This window comes from Triturus cristatus, chromosome 4_2 (genome assembly GCF_964204655.1).
Source record: "Triturus cristatus chromosome 4_2, aTriCri1.1, whole genome shotgun sequence".
Taxonomy (NCBI): Eukaryota; Metazoa; Chordata; class Amphibia; order Caudata; family Salamandridae; genus Triturus; species Triturus cristatus.
In genome coordinates this window covers 701,367,520-701,387,709 of record NC_140586.1, presented here as the reverse complement: position 1 = coordinate 701,387,709, position 20,190 = coordinate 701,367,520, and the positions used below count along the sequence as shown (strand labels likewise).

Below are 20,190 nucleotides of genomic sequence, written 5' to 3'. Positions count from 1 at the left end.
TCGACGGTGAGCCCGCCGTCAATGGGATTGTCGTTGACGTTTTCTTCACCAGTGGAGGCATTTTCAACACCGATGAAGAACAGACCGGAATTTTGCTTCTGGAAGATGATCTGGGTCTCTTCTTGCTAGAGGTAGAAACTTTTCCTTTTTCAGAGAGGCCATAAAGGAGAATCCTCTCTCTGTCCTTGAAGGTGCGTCTTGATAAAGACTGGAAGTTGTCAAGTCTCAGGAACATAAGAATCCAGAAAGCAAAGAATAGGCAACAGACAGAATGAGATTCTGTTTTGGACTTCATTTTGCCACAGGAAGGGCAAGAATCAAACAGAGAAGGCATTTCTGAGAGAGAAAAAATTCCAAATTGCCTGATAAAAAGTAAAGGAATACTCTAACAGGTGTAAGATGTCGAAGTAAATGGTTTTAAGTGAGAAGAGTAGATAAATTCTGACAAAAAAGTCAAAAATCTGTGGAGCTGATTAACCAGGGTCTTGACTGAAGGAGCCGGAAAGAACAACTGACTTAACTGTCACCCCTGAGGCATGATGGGAAGCTAGTAGTCATGGCTGCCCTAAGGCACGGTGCCAGTTTTGTGATTCTCTACATTTGCTTTCAGTTTCTTTGAGGTTACAATGCAGCCTATGGACTAACAACGCCTGCCTTTTCTTTTTGCAGGACCACTTTTCTGCTGTTCATTAAAAGCAGTTCAAGTGTATTCAAGTCTCTCTGGTTTGTTTGTATATGTGCAAAGACAAGAGTTTACACCATTTTTTAGCCTGTTGTGTCAGAAAGGCTGCATTGATTGTTTTAAAAAATGTATATGTATGTATATAGAGCTGTATATATATATATATCTATATATATATATATTACCTACTGGCGGTCGCCAGTAGGTAGTTATAGTTAGGACCCTGTTTCCATAGGAAATCCGCAACATTCTATTTTGAATAACTTTGGCGCCGGTCGACGAATCCTCGCGAATATTTCAAAATAGGTGGGGCGCTACGCTCCGCTCCTACCCTGAAAGTCTCGGGGGGGATTCGTCAAGCGGGGGCTGAGATAAAAGGGGGGTCCCAAAATGCGTTTTTCCCATGCATTTTTCCATAGGACCTTTAGACACAGCTACAGCCCGAACGGCTGAACAGAATTACTAGAAATTCGGCAGAGAGGTAGTCCTCAGGTCAAGGAAGTGCCTTTTGTAGGTTTGGTGTAAATCTGTTCAGTAGATTCTGAGAAAATAGCCTTTAAATCAATATATATATATCTGAGCCAGCTTACGGTGCGCTTACGGTGCGCTTACCGTACGCGTACGGTGGCGTGCGCGATTCTGATTGGCTCTTAGATCTTAGTAAACATTCGAATCGGTCGAAACCAGGAAGCGGCGGCCGCCATTTTGTGTGTTTCACTCAGAAAAAAAAGAGTGATATCTTGAAAAGGGGGCAAGGAGGAGAGTTACAGACCCCCTAACATTTGTAAGGGGGTCAAAGAAGGACAGAAAAGTACAAAGAAAACATTTATTGATTTTTAAAAAAATCACGGGGTACGCGTACGGTAAGCTCAACGTACGCGTACGGTAGAAAAAAAATAAAATAAAAGAAATGAAATGCAGATTTAAAAGTTTAGATATTAGGGGGCTCTAAAAAGAGCCGTTGTGTTTATGAAGTGATTTTTTAGTGGTACCTACAAGTAAGTACCGATGCAGAGTCTAAGGTTCAAGAGGAAGACTCTGTTCCCTTCATCATTGAAGTGCACACCATCTCCTCTATAAATGTCTTGCATGTCGTAACGCAAGTTGTTGTGGTAAATGGAACCCATACCATAGTCACGGAGGAAAGCAGAAACAGATTTGTTGACGTGCTTTCTTGCTTTGTCAATCTGCGGACAGAAATGATTGGACCAGTTCCATTTTTGCCTTTGGCATATGTTAGAAAACACAAAGGCAGTTTTAGGGAAAAGTGAAAACAGTTGTGCAAAGGTCTCCTTCATAAGCATTTCCAGACCTACCCCAGTCAAAGTGCCTAGGTCATTGCCACCACAGTGCACTATTATGAGGTCAGGGTGTTGGATTTGCATGAAGGATTTCACCAATGGCATCAATTGGTGCCACTTTAACCCTCTCTGACCAATCCATTTAATGTCTACATTTGGCAAAGCAAGGTCTCTCACCATATCTGTTTTCTCTGCATACTTTTCACTCCAGAAGACATAGCTGTGCCCTACAATCCACACTGTGAACATCTTCAAAGGAGAACTGGATGCACTCAGGAGGTGTAATTCAGTAGAATGGTAAAAAGAAATGAAAGACAGTTTGGAAATGGAGGCATACATATTTTTTTCATAAAAAAAAAGAACTGATTGGCTGTTTCATACCATTCTAGAATAAAAACTAGGCTGTATGTGTAAATTAATAGAAGCATGTTTTGTATTGGTACAGAAAAATGTGTTACCAAAGAACAGTACTATGGATTTGCTGTTAGGTTTGAAAAGTCAAGCACTCTTGCTCTGTGGAATTGAAACATTGTTTGGTGAACTTCTGACCTAACTCCACACAGCAGTGTTCCATGAGCTGTTGCTATGGTAGCAGGCAGAAGTCAAGTTGGGGGAAGGGTACTAGGCAGAAGTCAAGTTGGGGGAAGGGTACTTTTGGAAAAGGGTTGGTTTTCAACCAATAGAAATGTGTGATTACATTTGAAAAAAAGGGGGAAGCACTGAGATTTGAAATTAACATGTATATGTGTGGAAAAAGAGAGGGAAAGTTTGCCATTATCTGGTTCTGCTGAGAGGAGAGAGGTGTAAAGAACAGAGATCCTGGCTCTGATCATCTGCTGTTTGAGTGCCACATTTCTTTCACAACTAACTAATTTTAAAGGTGAGTTTAGAGTTTGAGAGGGGATGTATATGGTAAATTAAGAAATGAATAATAGAAATGGAATTCCTTTTGTTGAAGTTGTGTTTATTATTTTCTGTTTTGGGAGAAATTTAAATGTGAGGAACATGTAAAATAATATGGACTAAGTTTTCACGATAAATTAAGGTGTACTGGTAAAAATAAAGAATACTTTAAGGGTTTGAGGTTGGACTCAGTAATGCAAATACATACAGCATCAGTAAGGCTGGTTGCCCTTGCTGGAGTGTAGGCAGTCACCCAGGTTACACATGGTGCTGGTCTGAAAAAGCAGTTTGGACATGTGCTTTTTTAAGAATCTGAAAAGTGGATTCATAATGTGTCAGTCTGTAAAAGTGTTTATCACTTGCCGAAAAAAAAGAGTAGTAAGTGTGCTTTCAAATTGGCAAAGAAATTTCGTTTTGTGACTAATGTGAAAACATGACTCTGTGTGCAAATAGGAATTACAGGCAGAGATTTATTGCGTATTGCTCTGGTGATTTCACAGTTGCATTAGATGGAAAGGGGGAGCCATTTTTTGGTGCAGAAGTAGACTCTTAGCACACACCCAGCTGCTTACCCTGTGGAATCATGCACAGTATTCACAAGCGAGTGGGGTTTGAGGTTTCAGTCAGTAATGCAAATACATTCAGCATCACTAAGGCTGGTTGCCCTTGCTGGAGTGTAGTCAGTCACCCAGGTTACACATGGTGCTGGTCTGAAAAAGCAGTTTGGACATGTGCTTTTTTAAGAATCTGAAAAGTGGATTCAAAATGTGACAGACTGTAAAAGTGTTTATCACTTGCCAAAAAAAAGAGTAGTAAGTGTGCTTTCAAAATGGCAAAGAAATTTCGTTTTGTGACTAATGTGAAAACATGACTCTGTGTGCATATAGGAATTACAGGCAGAGATTTATTGCGTATTGCTCTGGTGATTTCACAGTTACATTAGATGGAAAGGGGGAGCCATTTTTTGGTGCAGAAGCAGACTCTTAGCACACACCCAGCTGCTTACCCTGTGGAATCATGCACAGTATTCACAAGCGAGTGGGGTTTGAGGTTTCAGTCAGTAATGCAAATACATTCAGCATCACTAAGGCTGGTTGCCCTTGCTGGAGTGTAGTCAGTTACCCAGGTTACACATGGTGCTGGTCTGAAAAAGCAGTTTGGACATGTGCTTTTTTAAGAATCTGAAAAGTGGATTCAAAATGTGACAGACTGTAAAAGTGTTTATCACTTGCCAAAAAAAAGAGTAGTAAGTGTGCTTTCAAAATGGCAAAGAAATTTCGTTTTGTGACTAATGTGAAAACATGACTCTGTGTGCAAATAGGAATTACAGGCAGAGATTTATTGCGTATTGCTCTGGTGATTTCACAGTTGCATTAGATGGAAAGGGGGAGCCATTTTTTGGTGCAGAAGCAGACTCTTAGCACACACCCAGCTGCTTACCCTGTGGAATCATGCACAGTATTCACAAGTGAGTGGGGTTTGAGGTTTCAGTCAGTAATGCAAATACATTCAGCATCACTAAGGCTGGTTGCCCTTGCTGGAGTGTAGTCAGTCACCCAGGTTACACATGGTGCGGGTCTGAAAAAGCTGTTTGGACATGTGCTTTTATCAGAATCTGAAATGTGGATTCATAATGTGTCAGTCTGTAAAAGTACTTTTCACTTGCCTAAAAAGTAGTAGAAAGTATGCTTTGCAATTGGCAAAGAAATTTTGTTTTCTGCCTAATTTCAAAGCATGACTTTGTGTGCACACAGGAATTATTTTTAGAAATTTAATTTGTGAAGGTGTTATTGTGATTTTCATTTATAGGAAAGGGGTTTATAGTATTTTAAGATTTCTAAAGAACATAAAAAATGTAGTAATATATTTAAATAAAATAAAGGAATTTTTTTTTAGTTTTTTTCAGGTATTGCTGAAGAGCAGTGAACAAAATTTAAGATGCCTACAAAATCCAGAGTAAAGAAAGACCACAAAAAAAACCTATATTTGAAGACAACTGGAGGACCTAAGTTAGTTGGAGATGCTCATGTTGGGAAAAAGAAAAAATCTTCTGGTAAGCAAACAAAAGATTTTTTAAAGAACATATTCAAAAAAAGGAAAAATGTACAAAATGTCTGTACTGGAAAGAATGTTTTCAATAGAAAAGGAGAGGAAAAAATTGAGCATTTAGTTAATGCAAATATACCTTCTGCAACTAAAAAGATTAACTTAAACAGAAAAACAGCGTTTAAAGAGATACGTAGAAAAATGTTTCAGAGACGAGTTATGTCCAATTTGATAAAGGATGTGAAGAAATATAAGCAAAAGGCTAAGTTGTATAAGAGAATGAAAGAAATTGAAGCCATTGCAGCAAAGGCATTAGAATTAAAAAGGAAACTATTCATTTTAATTTTGAATAGGATGCGTACATTAGATAAAATGGTTAATGTACTGAAATCACAAAGCAAAAGGAAAAGAGTAGTGAACAGAACAAACTTTTGTAAAGTGTTTTTAGGAAAATGGATGCATAGTTCAAGTAGTGAACCTTTTTTTAATGAAGAGAGCTATTTTCAAAGTAATAGTTTGCTGCATGCAGTTGACACCAGAGGTCGTGCTTACGAAGTGAAAAATGGTTGCATAATGGAGAAGGAGATAATGGTTCCAAGAGATGAGGTACAAGTGATGGCGGATGAGGCTATGGGGAGACGTCCTAAAGCCCCAGTGTACACTTGGAATTGTAGTAGTATTTGCACTGTGCGTCAGGAATCTATTGATAAATTTCGTGAGTTTCTAAGAGAATATAGTAAAAAAAAGTGTAAAACAGAAGATTAAGGTGCTTCAAAGTCTAGATCCATGCAGAGTGAGAGAGAATACTGGTGTGCAGGGTCATTCTCTGGCTTGTCTATCTAGAAAAGTGTGTATTAGTGTTTTCCATCATTTTAGAATGCTGGCTGTTCATCATACTGAAATGAGAAAGTTTGTGAGACGGTTGTATTTTGCTAAAAGTCCAGCAATAAAGTTAGATGAATTGAATAGGGCTCTGTTCCGTGGGTCAGTATCAGATGTAGAGAAGGTTGTTGATGAAATTCAGTTTTGTTACTTTGGTCCTGAACAAAACAGTGCAGAAAAGGACACAGTAAATGAGGAAGAAGTGGAAGAGAATGTACAACCATTTGTAAGTAAGATATTTAATGATCACATAACAAAATTTGAAAAAATCTCTAATGAAAGACCAAATATTACTTGTATTTGTTGCCGCAGAACTCATTATAGAAAACAAACCAGGTATGTTGATCTCTAGAGAAAAAGTGAAAATGAAGATAATTATAAGTGGAAGGATTTTGCCACATATATATTTCTTGAAAATTGTTTTGAATTGGGTGAAGTTCAGCGTATTTGTAAATACTGTTATAATAAGTTAGAAGAAAATAGAATGCCGACCAGAGCTGTACATAATAATTTAGAATTGGATGCTATTCCTGCTGAACTTTCTGAATTAAATACATATGAGTCTATACTCATTCAATGTGTTCGTCCGTTCCAGACCATAGTACGTATGGAGCCCAAAACTGGTAAATTACCTCCTTCAGATTTACTGAGAGGTTTAAAAGGTAGAGTGGTGTATTTGCCCTTGGATTTGAAAAAAAATATGGAAACTATTGATGCGGATACTTTGGAAACTGAACCATTAATTATTCTGGTTAATGGTGTACCTACAAAGAATAAGAAGATTTGGCAGGAGCTGGTAGATGTACGGAAAGTACAAAGAGCAAATTTGTATTTGAAAAGGAATAACAAATGGTATGAATCAATTTATATAGAAGAAGAAGAAGAAGAAGATTTACAAGAAGACACAGAAACACCAACTGGACAAATTGAAAAAGTGGACCAGTCAAAGGAAGAAGAAATTTATGAACATTTTAGCATACATCCTCTTCATTCAAAAGAAGTTATGGGAGACAATATTGATCTGTTTCAGATGAAGAAAGCAAAAGGAACTCCCGTGAGTGTATGGGAGGAGAGCTTGGAAGCTCGATGTTTTCCCCAGCTGTTTCCTAAAGGAAAAGGAGGACGATACGATGAACGTCCGGAACAGATTCCAGCTTCTGAGTATCGGACTACAAGACTATATGCTGAAGATCCCAGATTTCGACAAAGTATTCCTTATTGGTTCCATCTTTTATTTGAAAGCGACTTGTCTGCACTGTCTTATGCAGTAAATCACATTTTAAAAAGTGGAGTACATTTACAAAATGTGTCTGCTAAGGATTTTATGGAGAAAGTGCAGCACCGAGATGATCATTTGGAAACACAACTGATCAATCTGATGGCTTGTCAGCGTGGGACAAATGAATATTGGTACAGACGCCATGGTGAATTAAAATGCATGTTACGGAATTTAGGAACACCAACATGGTTCGTTACCCTAAACTGTGCTGAGTACGCTTGGGATGATTTACTGGATTTTCTACGAGAGGCAAATTCAAACATTAAAAACATCGAATACAAGACAGCAGGAGAACTGTGCTCATTGGATCCGGTTAATGTTTGCAGATATTTCAATCATAGATTTGAGGCTATGATGTCCTTCATCTGCAATAAAAAAAATCCACCTCTTGGAGAAGTAGTGGATTTCTTTTGGAGAAAAGAGTACCAGGCAAGAGGTGCTCCTCATATTCATATGCTGTTGTGGATCAAGGATGCCCCAAAGTTTGGAACAGATGCTGATGAAGCAGTGTTATCTTACATTGAAGAATATGCAACCTGTGCTATACCAAAAAACACAGAAGAGAAAAAGTTAAAGGAGCAAGTTTTACGTTTCCAAAGTCATCGGTGTGGAAAATACTGTCGACGGAAATACAAGAGCAAAGATAAATACTACACTAAATGTCGATTTGGATTTCCTAGACCTGTTCTTTCAAATGGAAGAGTAAACAGTTTTATGTCATCTGTGAGACATACTATCACAAGAAAATCACCTAAGAATACCTACAACCTTAAAAGAAAAGAAGAATCAAAAAATATAAATGACTACAACCCAGTCATTTTATCCATGTGGAATGCTAACATGGATATACAGTATGTAGCTGACAATTCCATTGCTGTTGCTCGATATGTAACGTCTTACATTACGAAATCAGAAAAAACAGAATTGAAGGAAATGTGGGAAGAGATTTCTCACGAGAAGACTGTCAGTAAGAAGCTGTACAGTTTCAGTTTGAAGATGTTATCGCATCGAGAAATTGGATCCTACGAATGTTCAGATAGGTTATCTTCTGCAAGTCTCTACTCGAAATCAAGAAGAATAATTTGGGCAAGTTTAGGTCTTGCAGCAATGAGAAATCGGGTACTGAAATCTGTTGGAGAAATTGAATATTTGGCCGAGAATGACCCAGAAAGTACAGATATTTTGAAATCAAACATGTTGGACACATATTATCCCAAGAGAAGTCATCATCTGGAGAACATGTGTCTCTATGAAGTGCTGCAGAACTACATTTATTCACGGAAAGCCACAGAAGACATCAACAATGGAAAATATAAAGTCATTGGTGAGGAAGGATGTTTGGTGAAGCAAACAAAAGGAAGTTTGATAAATCACAGGAAGCTGAGTTGCGACACTACTGACAAAAAGGAATTTTACTACTTGGCTCTTTTACAGCTGTTTAAACCATGGCGTACAGAGGATGAACTACTGGGAGAATTTCAAAGCTATGAAGATTCTTTTAATGTTTGCAAAGACAGCATACAATGCAGTACATTCTCAACTTATCTGCAAATGTTAAATGAAGAAATTGAACAGGAAACTACAATTGCAGCAGAAATAGCTAGAGACAGTTCTCAGGACAGCCAAAGTTCAGGAACACTCAGTCAAGATCCCCTAGGACAACCAATTGTTGAAAATGAAGCATCAATAGCCATGAATGAAGTGGAAACGGCTATGAATCAAGCTCAAGAAGAATTTATAGACTTACAAAATTTGGAAAGACAACTGAACGAAGAGCAGCAACAAATTTATGAAGAGATCAGAAACAAAATTGATCACGGATTTCTACATGAAAAAAAAGAGTGCTCATGCACATCATTTCATCCAATCAGGATGTATGTAAGCGGACAAGCTGGAACTGGAAAAAGTTTCCTTATAAAAGTCATCAGAAGCTACCTACAGCAAAAAACGGATTCTACTTTGTCTTGTGTGGTTACTGCTCCAACTGGGTTAGCAGCATATAACATAAAAGGAATCACTTTACATCGTTTGCTAATGTTACCAGTGGAGCATGAGAACAAAATACAATACAACAAGCTAACTGGAGAAGCATGCTTGGAAGTTTCAAGAGTATTGAAGAAGATGCAAGTTCTCATTATTGATGAGGTGAGCATGGTATCAAACTTAATGCTTGCCTTTGTGCATTTAAGAATGCAGCAAATTCTGAAGACAGACTATGACGTGTTATTTGGAGGAAAACACGTCATAGTTTTTGGGGATCTTTTGCAACTTACTCCAGTTAAAGGACAACCAGTGTTTAATACTGTGACACATGAAGACACAAAGATGTCATTGGGAAGCATCGGTAATGCAAATATTTGGTCCTTCTTTGAGTACAAGGAACTTACTACTAATATGAGGCAAGCAAACGATGAAGAGTATGGAAGTATTCTGAAAGATATCAGAATTGGACTACTCACTGAAGCTGGCACGAAAGCATTACAGAGTCGGCTGCTACATAATTTATTTCCAAAGGAAGAAATAGTTGCAGAGAACATATACAAGAACATTGCAGAAAAGAAAAGTGTCATCTGCTTAATGCCAACTCTACGTGAATGCTCAATATTCAATGAGGAGCTTTTGAAATTGGAAAAGGAAGATATCAGGAAATTGGAAGCAGTGGACAAAATTGAGGATGGAAGAATTACTGTCACATTAACAGGCACACTGAAAAATAAATTGGATTCACTAGAGAAGAACATTTCCAAAACAGCTGGATTAGAAAAAAATCTATATGTTTGCATGAACTGTAGAGTATTTTTAAGGAGAAATTTGGATGTTGAAAAAGGTTTAGTTAATGGAGCTATGGGAAGAGTTGTGAGTTTTATTAATTATCAGAAAAAAGATGGAATTGAATGTTTAAAAATAAAATTTGATCAGATAGAAGAAGTTAAAGACATTTGTCGTTGTTCAGTTCGTTTCATGCTTGTGAAAGACTTATATGTACGTAGGAAGCAGTTTCCGTTTTCTCTAGCATATGCTGTAACTATTCACAAGTCTCAAGGATTGACTGTAGATTGTGCATTTGTGAACATTGGTTCAACTGTGTTCAAAGAAGGTATGGCATATGTTGCTTTGTCACGAGTGAAAACATTATCAGGTTTATTCATGATAGACTTTGATGACTCAAAAGTTAGTGCTGATGCAAATTGTGTAAAGGAGTATAATAGATTAAGAAGAAGCTATGCTCCTCATTTAGGTCAGTATCCTGTGTTGGAGAAACGTGTAGTTTCTCGTAAAAGGAGAAATGAGAATATCTGTAATGAAGATGTAAAGAGGAGGAAAAAAAAGAGGAGTGATGTAATTGCAAGCAAAAAGAAAAAGGAAAATGAAGAACAGGTTGTAGGATGTCATTTTAAAAATAGCTCTGGTGTCAACTGCTACGCTAATGTAGTGCTGAATGTTGCATTTTATCTGGAAAGTGTGCAAGAGCAGATAATAGTAAATCAGGGAAAAAGATTCTGTTCTGAGTTGAGTCTCCTTTTTCAAAAGCTGAGTAATGATAAAACTCAAATAGAAAGTGCTACTGAAATTAGAAAACTTTTAGATGTATGTTCAGGACGAACACAGTTTTCTCAAAATGTACAGCAAGACGCACAGGAATTCTTGATGTTTTTGCTTCAGGTACTGGAAGAAGAAGGGGTTCCCATTGAAAATTTATTTGGTCTCTCTTATAAATGGGAACATAGTTGTGAAAACTGTTATAATATATGTGGCTCTAATGTTGATTCTGAAAGGTTTATTTATTTAACATTGCCAGAAAGTAAAACAGTCACTTTTGCTAAATTAGTTAAAGATGCTAATCATAGCATGGAATGCAGTGAGTGTCAATCTGACATGTTTTCAACGTTAATTTTAAAGGAATACGGACAGTATGTAATTTTAATGATGCAACGCTGTAAAGCTGATGGTTCAAAATTAGATACTTTAATAAAGAAGTTTACAGGACAGCAATTATCAATTTCAGGAAAAACTTTTATAACAGTTGCAATAATTTTCCATGATGGACCTACTGTAACTTCTGGTCATTACACAGTTTATCTTAAATGTGAAAAAGGCTGGACACTGTGTAATGATTCCCAATTGATTTTTAAGCAACGTTTGCCTTTTGATTTAGCAAATTCCTATCTAATCTTTCTGAAACCTAAATTTTAGAGAGATTTGGCAACATCTGGACAAAACAATTTTACCATTTTATTGGATTACCATTGGAATTTTCAAAAAAAATTATTTTACAAATTACCATTTGGCCTAATGGAAAGGTAACCAATTGTAATGTGGACTTTTTCAATTTTTAATGAAACTTTGGAAAACCAAAAATTTAGAAAAAATTGGTAACATCTGCATAATTTAAATTTTGGAATGTTATTGGATTGCCATTGGAAATTTATTCAAAAAAGATTTTTAAAATTACTATTTGGCCATGCGGAAAGGTAAACAATTCTATTGTGGACTTATTTAATTATTAATAAATCTTTCGGAAACCAAAATGTTACAGAGAATCGGTGAGATCTGTACAATTTAAACTTTAGATTTTTATTGGATTACCATTGGAAATTTAATCAAAAAAGAATTTTAAAATTACTATTTGGCCTAAAGGAAATGGAACCAGATGTATTGTGGAGTTATTTGAGATATATTTTTGTGATTATACTTCTGAAACAAAAATATCAGACGGTATTTTAAAGAAATAAGTATTGATATTAGATGATATTTTTTAAGAATATTATGCATTTCTATAAAGTTATGTTTATGCAAAAAGAGATTGTGGGCTTTTTTAAAACAATCTTTGAGATTGTTAATTTTTTTTTTGCCCGCTGTTAAATGATGAATGCAATTGCTTTCACAATTTATAGTGAAATGCAATATATTCTGAAAACAGCAAAAAAAGGCAATTTTTTTTTTGAAAAATATGTAAATATGTGTACTGTATTATAAAATGTTTTATTAAATATTAATACTTTTTTCTTTTTTTTCAGATTGAGATAGAAAATTTTCGAAAACTAGAACCATTTTTAAAGCAATTAAAAAAAAATTTAAATGAATAAATATTTTTTTGAGTGGGTATGGTAAGTCAAAAATATCATGGTCCCTTTTTTCCACTTCTCCACAATCACATTTTCAGTTTTTCATTGTAGTCTCTCAAGGACCTTGTAATGTGATAATTGATTTTTAGTGTTTTTTTTAAAAAAAAATAATAATTACGCGTACCGTACGCGTACGGTAAAAAAAAAAAAATCAAAAAAAAGTTTTAAAAACATATATAAAAAATAGATGAAAGGTAAGGTTGGCTCTTAAAAGAGCCGTTGTGTTCATGCAGGGACAGAGGAAAGAAAGAATGGGAATATTAGACGGTACGACAAATGTGCTGATCTATTTTATTGTTCACTAGGGAAATACTGGTCTCCCTATAACAAATTAGATCATGACAAGTGGCGCACCGTATTTCAACCCTCAGAAACCGAGGGTTAATTTCCTGAGGAGAAGAAAAAGGAGATGCTCCCACCACAGATGAAGGGCTCACCTGACCTGCAGAAGAAGGACTCGGCCCTGCAGATGATGGTCCAGGCTGAGCTGCTGTGGATGTGCTTGGTTGACTTACTGAAGGGTTACCTTCAGTATGTCGAGCATGTGTCCTTCTGTGTACATCCTTAAGGTGTCTCAACATGGTGTGATTCCCGAAGGAATACTTCTTGTTGGGATTCCCTCTTGAAAGTACACGCTTACACAGCTTACAAGTCACTAAGGGTGCATTTACCTTTTGCTGGCCCTCTGGAAAAGAAAAATACTCCCATATGAAAGAGGTCTTTTGTTTCCTCGTTCTCTGCCTCAAGGTAGTGCTGCTAGCCTCACTCTCAGAAGGGCTCTGCTGTTCTGCCATCGTATCACAAAGACAACCCAGCTCCTTCTCCTAAGGGATCACAAGCAGAAATGAGGGGAATGGGTGTGGTGTAGGAGAGTTCTAGAACTGAAAGTAGTTTCAACCAATCAAAAGTTGTGTTTCATGATCACATGACCCACCGTACGCTTACGGTGCGCTTACGGTACGCTTACGGCAAAAGTACGCATGCGCGTAAAAAAGACACGCGCGCATGCGCAAAACAGGCACGCCCCTTCACTTCCGCGTAACGTGCGCGTGCAGCGTACGCGCTGTGCGCGCGTGACGTGCGTCTACGCAAATTGCGTAAATGAACGCAAACAGCGTAGAAATCTAACGTAATTAAAGCAAGACGTGCGCTTACCGTACGCGCACGTAAAAAAAAAAAAAAAAAAAAAAAGGAAAAAAAAAAAAATATGTAATACTAATAAATTTTACCTGTTTATTTTAAAAAAATGGTAAAATAAAAACATATTGTAGAATTTTTAAAATTTAACCATAGTCTTTAAAAAAGGATAGAAAATTAAAATAAAAATATGTAAAAAAAAAAAAAGAAGAAAAAAAAAAAATTAGCATTTAAAAAACCTTGCAAATTCACTGAAAAAACCATGGGTTTCACTCACGTTATAGTTAGGAATTAGCATTTAAAAAACCTTGCAAATTCACTAAAAAAACCATGGGTTTCACACACGTTATAGTTAGGAATTAGCATTTAAAAAACCTTAGAAATTCAATGAAAAAACCAAAGGTTTCACACATGTTATAGTTAGCTGGACATTTCACTCGTAAAAAACCATTGAAATTCCCCCGTTATAGTTAGTTCAGCAAACTATAACTCGCGCGCCCGCAATGCACTACTGATGACGTCACATATTACATCACTCATGACATGGTCACTGACATCACTCATGACATCACTGATGACATCTCAAATGACATCACTGATGACATCACTGATGACATCATCCTTGTGATAGAGTGGCAGACCTCCTCTTCCCCTAATATAACCATTGAAACACACATTCAAAAATAGAAACTAAAATGTTAAAAATAATGAACATATCAATATCAGTTACAACAACCTAATCAGTAATTCTAAGAACCACATACACATACAGTCATTCACCAACAGTCCTCTACAGTCACTCATACATGTACTCACTCATCATATGTATTCATACACCTATACATCCTGTTACACAACGCCACTCATCCATAGAGTTACTCACACACATAGTCACTCATGCTAATAAAGAATCAAACATCCATTTACTTGCATATACAGTTATACACACACCACCACACTTACTTCTACAGAAACTTACATATACTTACTCTTTTAAACAATAACTTATAGAAACACATACTTATTCATACAGGAACTCTTCCAATCTCTCACTCTCACATATACTCACTTATATACACCAATAGTCACATATACTAGTTTAAAACATATGTAGTTACTCATAAAGACACTATAGAGACAGTCATTCACTCACTAACACACCCATGCACACACTCATCCACCCATACAGTCCTGCACACATGCTGTATTCAACACATACAAACAGTGAGTCACTCATTCATGCACCTATGCACTAAGTAATACCCCCCACCGAACCATACAGAAACTCAGACACTCATACTGATAAAAAACCAACTAATAACCTATATAGACACTCATGTAGCTACTCACCAACCCATGCAGCCACTTATACACAAAGTAAGAAACTGATACAGATATTTTCATATTTAAAGATTACTCAGTAAGCCATGTATTCACTATGATACACTTAATCAGTCAGTTACACAAATTTTTTTTTTTAAAAAAGCATCCATTTAGACACTTATATACCCATTTATTCTTCCATTGACCTTGAGATATACATAAATATAAAACATATTTAATTTTCAGAAAAACACACAATCACTGGATGATGTCATCAGTGATGTCATTTGAGATGTCATCAGTGATGTCATGAGTGATGTCAGTGACCATGTCATGAGTGATGTAATATGTGACGTCATCAGTAGTGCATTGCGGGCGCGCGAGTTATAGTTAGCTGAACTAACTATAACGGGGGAATTTCAATGGTTTTTTACGAGTGAAATGTCCAGCTACCTATAACATGTGTGAAACCTTTGGTTTTTTCATTGAATATATATATATATATATATATGCTTTCATATATCATTTTTACATATTTTCCGGGGTCTCTGCGCATGGGTGGGAATATTCAAGTGCTTATGACATTGATGAGGATCCCCTGGAAGAGGACATTATTATGGGCCAAATCTATTTAAGACAGGGTTAAAGAACACAGAATGAGAACCAGAAGTTGGGGTTGGCAACTGGAACTCGCCAAATAGTTAGCTTCTTGTTTACATTATTATTTTCTACATACATCCATTTCTTGGGGTTAGAATACAATTCATTTGGTGTTGCTTTTATATAAAATCTATTGCAGCAAATACAATTAAAAATATCATACGGGCAACAGTGTTCCTATCTTTTTTGTACTCATTGTATTGCATGGGCCTCAAGAACCGACATTAAAAGCATTATTACTCACTGACATATGACTTGTGTAAATTTATAAGAATCATTGTCATGTCCTTGGGTACAACTGTAGGTAAATATTCAGTTCCACAAATCTTCTCCCACTACACAGAAGTTAAGAACCGGAAAATACAATAAATTGCATTGCCAAAGGCCATGGACAGGCAGTCGTTATTTATTTCCCCTAATATTCACATGGTCAACATATTCCTCCCCCCCATTGCACCCTTTCCCGCCACTATCTAGCAAAACTGACCTGTTCATATGCTGTATAATAAAGTACCATCATTACTGATCACAGTTCAGCAATTTGGTACAATAGTAGACAGTGCACAGTACACTTGTTATTAACAAATTATGTTACAATTTTCAGTTAAATTACATAATCATATTCGTTGTTGTAATACTCAGTATCAGGAGTCTTTAGAAGATGCATGCCAAGCAGATAGATATCTTCATTTTTCCCTCACTAAAGCTTTACTTCCAGAATCAGTAACAAACTACTATGGAGATTGTGAAAAATATTTTATTTTGTAAATAAATACAAAATTAGCATTACTCTTTTTAAGGCTCCATAACAGACAACAACACTGACAGAAAAAAATTCTCAACACATTACTTATCACTATACATTAAATACTTTTCTTTGGGATAGTGAAGGTTTGGGCAATTAATACAACATTCATTTTAGTTCTACATTGGTCATAAAAGGCAAATGTGTACTTAATGTATAAACATTTAGACCCAAAGAAAGCTAAATGCTTACAATTCTGTCAACGAGTGTAGAAAAAGGAAACACTTTATTTTTTATCAAAGCATATATTAAATATAATTAGATCTTCAAATAAACATCGCATTTACACTATAGTGAAACACAACCATTTTATTATCAAGTCAAAAATGCTCACTTACGATAAAGAGCTTGGGCTATTCAGTTACCACAACTGATACATTTTGTTTTTCACAATTATATAAAGGTACATTAAAGCGTCAAGTGCAGCTACAGCATTACTTGCTAAAGACATAAAAAAAAAAAAAAACACAAACGACCAAATATTCCCATTACATATGTTGCTCGCATAGCTTACAAAACGAAATGCATCTTCGTTCGGTTGCATTCTGTCTATAAGGGATGATGGTAAAACCTGTAACCGTTCTAATAAAATGAATTTGCTCTATTTAGCAAGAAATAAAATGTAATTCATTTAGGTATTAAGACAAAAAAATGCAACAGCTCACTATATAACATAGTCCAGAAAAAATAACACAAGCTAAAAGGACAACTTTGAACACTGATGAATCAAATTATACATGGCATGTGCTCTGAATAGAAGCTACTTCACCTATGTATCACTTCACATGAATATTGTCCAAAAATAAATCATTTGATTTACAGGAACTGTTTGCCATAATTTACCAGTAACTGGAAAGTTAGGGAAATAATATTGTGAAAATATTATTCATTGGGAGTCATATTTAAAAGACTTTTGTGAAAACAAATATATTGCATTAACAGCAGAATATATAAACAGGCTAAAAATTTTCTGAGAAATAAATGTAGGTGTCATAGGTTACGGGCCCAAATAGCAATATTCCAAAAATCTGGGAACTGCTAAAACCTGAACATAGGAATTCGCTTTTCCCCACGCAACGCCAAAAAACACTTGATTCTAATTAAGGTATCCTCTATATCTCACAACTTCTAAGTGGGTTTGGAAAATTCACATGTTCACAGCATTGATTCCTTTTTCTTCATCACTGCTGCCACAGTTCCATATTTCAATTACAAACCTCTCCTACATATGTTCCCAAGAGAATTACATGTATTCACAATAACTTGCATTTACTACTGCATAAGATTCTAGAAATTCTAGGCTACAAACCATCGCAATATTAATTCGGCAAAACAACAGTAAGAAATCCTGCCACAGCATTCCTGATTTCACATTTTGGTCAGAGTTATAAAATTAACATGAAATGCAGCTGTTCAAATTTATATGTGCAGTCATGATCATAAGGGTAATTAATGATTTAGAAGTTTCTCAAAATTCTCATTCACCGGAAAGCATAACCGTAAGTGACAAATATTCAACAGGGCCATAATCAAAGTGCATCCACTGTCAACATTACTAAGTTGATGAAGATTATGAATAGAGGTAGGCAGAATTTTTTATTCCGTCTGCACAATCGGAGAAATTTGGTAATTAAGCGTTACTGATAATAAATCTGCAGTGTTTCGTTTTAATTTTAAACAGGATCGGGATAGGGAGCAGTCCCTCAATTTTTAAAAACCACTGCAGATGAGGGGGCAGCCCTACATGTATGAAAAAAACTGCATGTTACATTTTAATCTGTAGTGATTTTTAAACATAGAGGGACAGCTCCCTCTTCTGGCTCTGTTTAAAAACCACTGATTGCACTGCTGAGCGTACCCCTGAATGCCCTTACATAGACAGAATATAGAAGCCTTATAAACTCGGACCATGTAAAGGCACTCATGGGTATGCACAACAGTGCAGTCAGTGGTTTTCAAATAGGTCCAAAAGAGGCAGAACTAAAAATTAAATCAGTAATCACTGCAGAGTATGTAAGGGCACCGAGGGCTATGCTGTACAGGGCATACCCCTGCAGAGTATGGAAGGGTGCTGAGGGGTATGCATAGCAGTGCCAAATACCAAATGCACCTACAGCGCATACCCCGTATTTGTTAGCGCAAAATGCATTCTAACATCCATTTTTGGACACATGGGTGCATTTGGTCCTAAGAAAATAGTGCCAAATGGCCACTCCGTCACGGAATTCTGTGGAATCTAAAGGAATTTTAATGTAATGTAATGTAAGAGAATAGTATGTAGTACAGCTGAGCATGTACCTGATTCAAGGTTCACGTATCATGTTTATCGGTCACGTGATAAAAAGAGCATTATGTAAACACTGACAATTATTACATTTCAAAAGTGAAACTCACTGACTGTATTCACACTTCCATCTAATACATTGTTCTCAAATCGTTTGTCGCCATCCAACAGATAACTGCATGACAAAGTAACACAAATTGCAAATACTGATTCCTGGACATTCAAAAGGTGCTACAAATATCTAGCAGGCATCTGAAAGAATTTCAGGGAAGCGGTGGCTCTATGGAGGGAGCCTCGATCTCTCCCACCACAGCAAATGTTTTCTGTATACCACTACGACATGGTCAGTGTCTCGCTGCCTTGCATATTTTGTCGAACACCTCTGGGAAAGCACTGGTGCAGTTCAATTGCTCCCGTAACTTGTGGTACAATGAGCCATCAAACATTTCCCAAAATTCATCACGATTCATGTAGCAATCAGCGTATAGCATCTGAAAGCTGAAAGAGAGAAAGTTATACAACAGTAAACACTGTCCAGAGGTGTGTACAATGTGGTACAAAAAATATGGTATTTACTTCAACAACAGTAATGCAGTCTGCATATACAGATCGCTTGCATACCTCAAGTAAAGACATTTCTGCTTATGGCAGTGGCGACTGCCTGCGACTTTGAACCTACCATTTTCGCATCAGAAACAGAATCACAAATATGGTCATAACAAAATACAAGGTGATGATGAATCAGCTTGCAGATGTGCTTTAGTAATCGGTTTTTCAGCAGGAATTTAGTAAAAGACAACAACAAGCTGTCATGATTTGCAAAATGTTCAGTTTTTGAAGGGCGGATGCCAATTCAGAACATAGGCACATGCATCTAAGGTTTTTGCAAGTGCAAACGGTGCGATTCGTAAAAATCGTCCGTTTGCGGCCGCAAAAAGGCTTTTTGTGATGCTTTAAAGTGTTAGGCACTCGCAATTAGAAATGGCAATTTATTGCGATTTCTTAAATTGAGATTGCATTTAAGGAATCGCAATTTGCTATTCCTTAAATGCAATGCAAGAAGTACTTCCAAATAGTGATTTCGCTATTTGGGGCGGCAAAATAAAGAGAAATTATTCTGGTCTTTATTTTGCAAAAACCTTGAAAAATGCACTAAAGTGCATTTTTTTAAGGTTTCAGGTTACACACACACACGCCCTTGGGGCATGTGTGTGCGCAACATGGGTGCACATCACAATTTCAGGGGTGCAACAGGGTGTCATTTTGACACCTTTGCACCCTTGAAACTGCATGTGCAATTTCCCATTCATTCCTAGGGGCCTGTAGGCCATAGGAATAAATGGGAAGCCATTCCTTAATTGCGACTTGCAATTTGCGAGTCGCAATTAAGGAATTTTTAGGATTTGCTATTTTAATAGCGCATCCTACATGCATAGGCTTTTGAGAGTCCTTAATTGCGATTCCTTAATAATCGCAATTAAGGACTCGGAAAAGCTTTTCTTAATGCATGTGGTGGTTAGTGGATATTGAATATATGTCTAAATCGCTATCTAACAGACAAATTAAGGCTGTGAAGCACAAACACTATTTAGGCAAGATTCATTCTGAGAAAAAATCTGCTAAGAAACACAGGACTTAATCTAATGACAGAGCCATGTGAAAAAACGACCAGTCAGCTGAAAAATAAAAAGTTACTTTTCTGTAATCCTTAATATTTGTACTGCTTTGTGTCCTAGTCCCGCCATGGAGTAAGGTTCAGGAA

General features: G+C 36.5%; 1 protein-coding gene across 3 annotated transcripts in view; it reads right to left on the bottom strand.

Annotated features, from left to right (window-relative positions):
• Nucleotides 1-16,078: 16,078 nt before the first annotated feature.
• Nucleotides 16,079-20,190, bottom strand: part of DHCR24 (24-dehydrocholesterol reductase) — a 132,718-nt gene continuing 128,606 nt past the window's right edge. The window contains exons 9-10 of one of the 3 annotated variants that reach the window (XR_014960667.1): nt 18,148-18,926; nt 16,079-17,989 (exon numbers count right to left, since the gene is read on the bottom strand). Coding sequence is in view for 1 of the 3 variants with exons in the window: in XM_085602534.1 (XP_085458660.1) it covers nt 18,773-18,926 (154 nt within the window). In the remaining 2 variants the exon portion in view is untranslated. Of the gene's footprint in view, nt 18,927-20,190 lie in introns of all 3 variants that reach the window. The other 2 variants (XR_014960668.1, XM_085602534.1) reach the window with 2 other exon arrangements.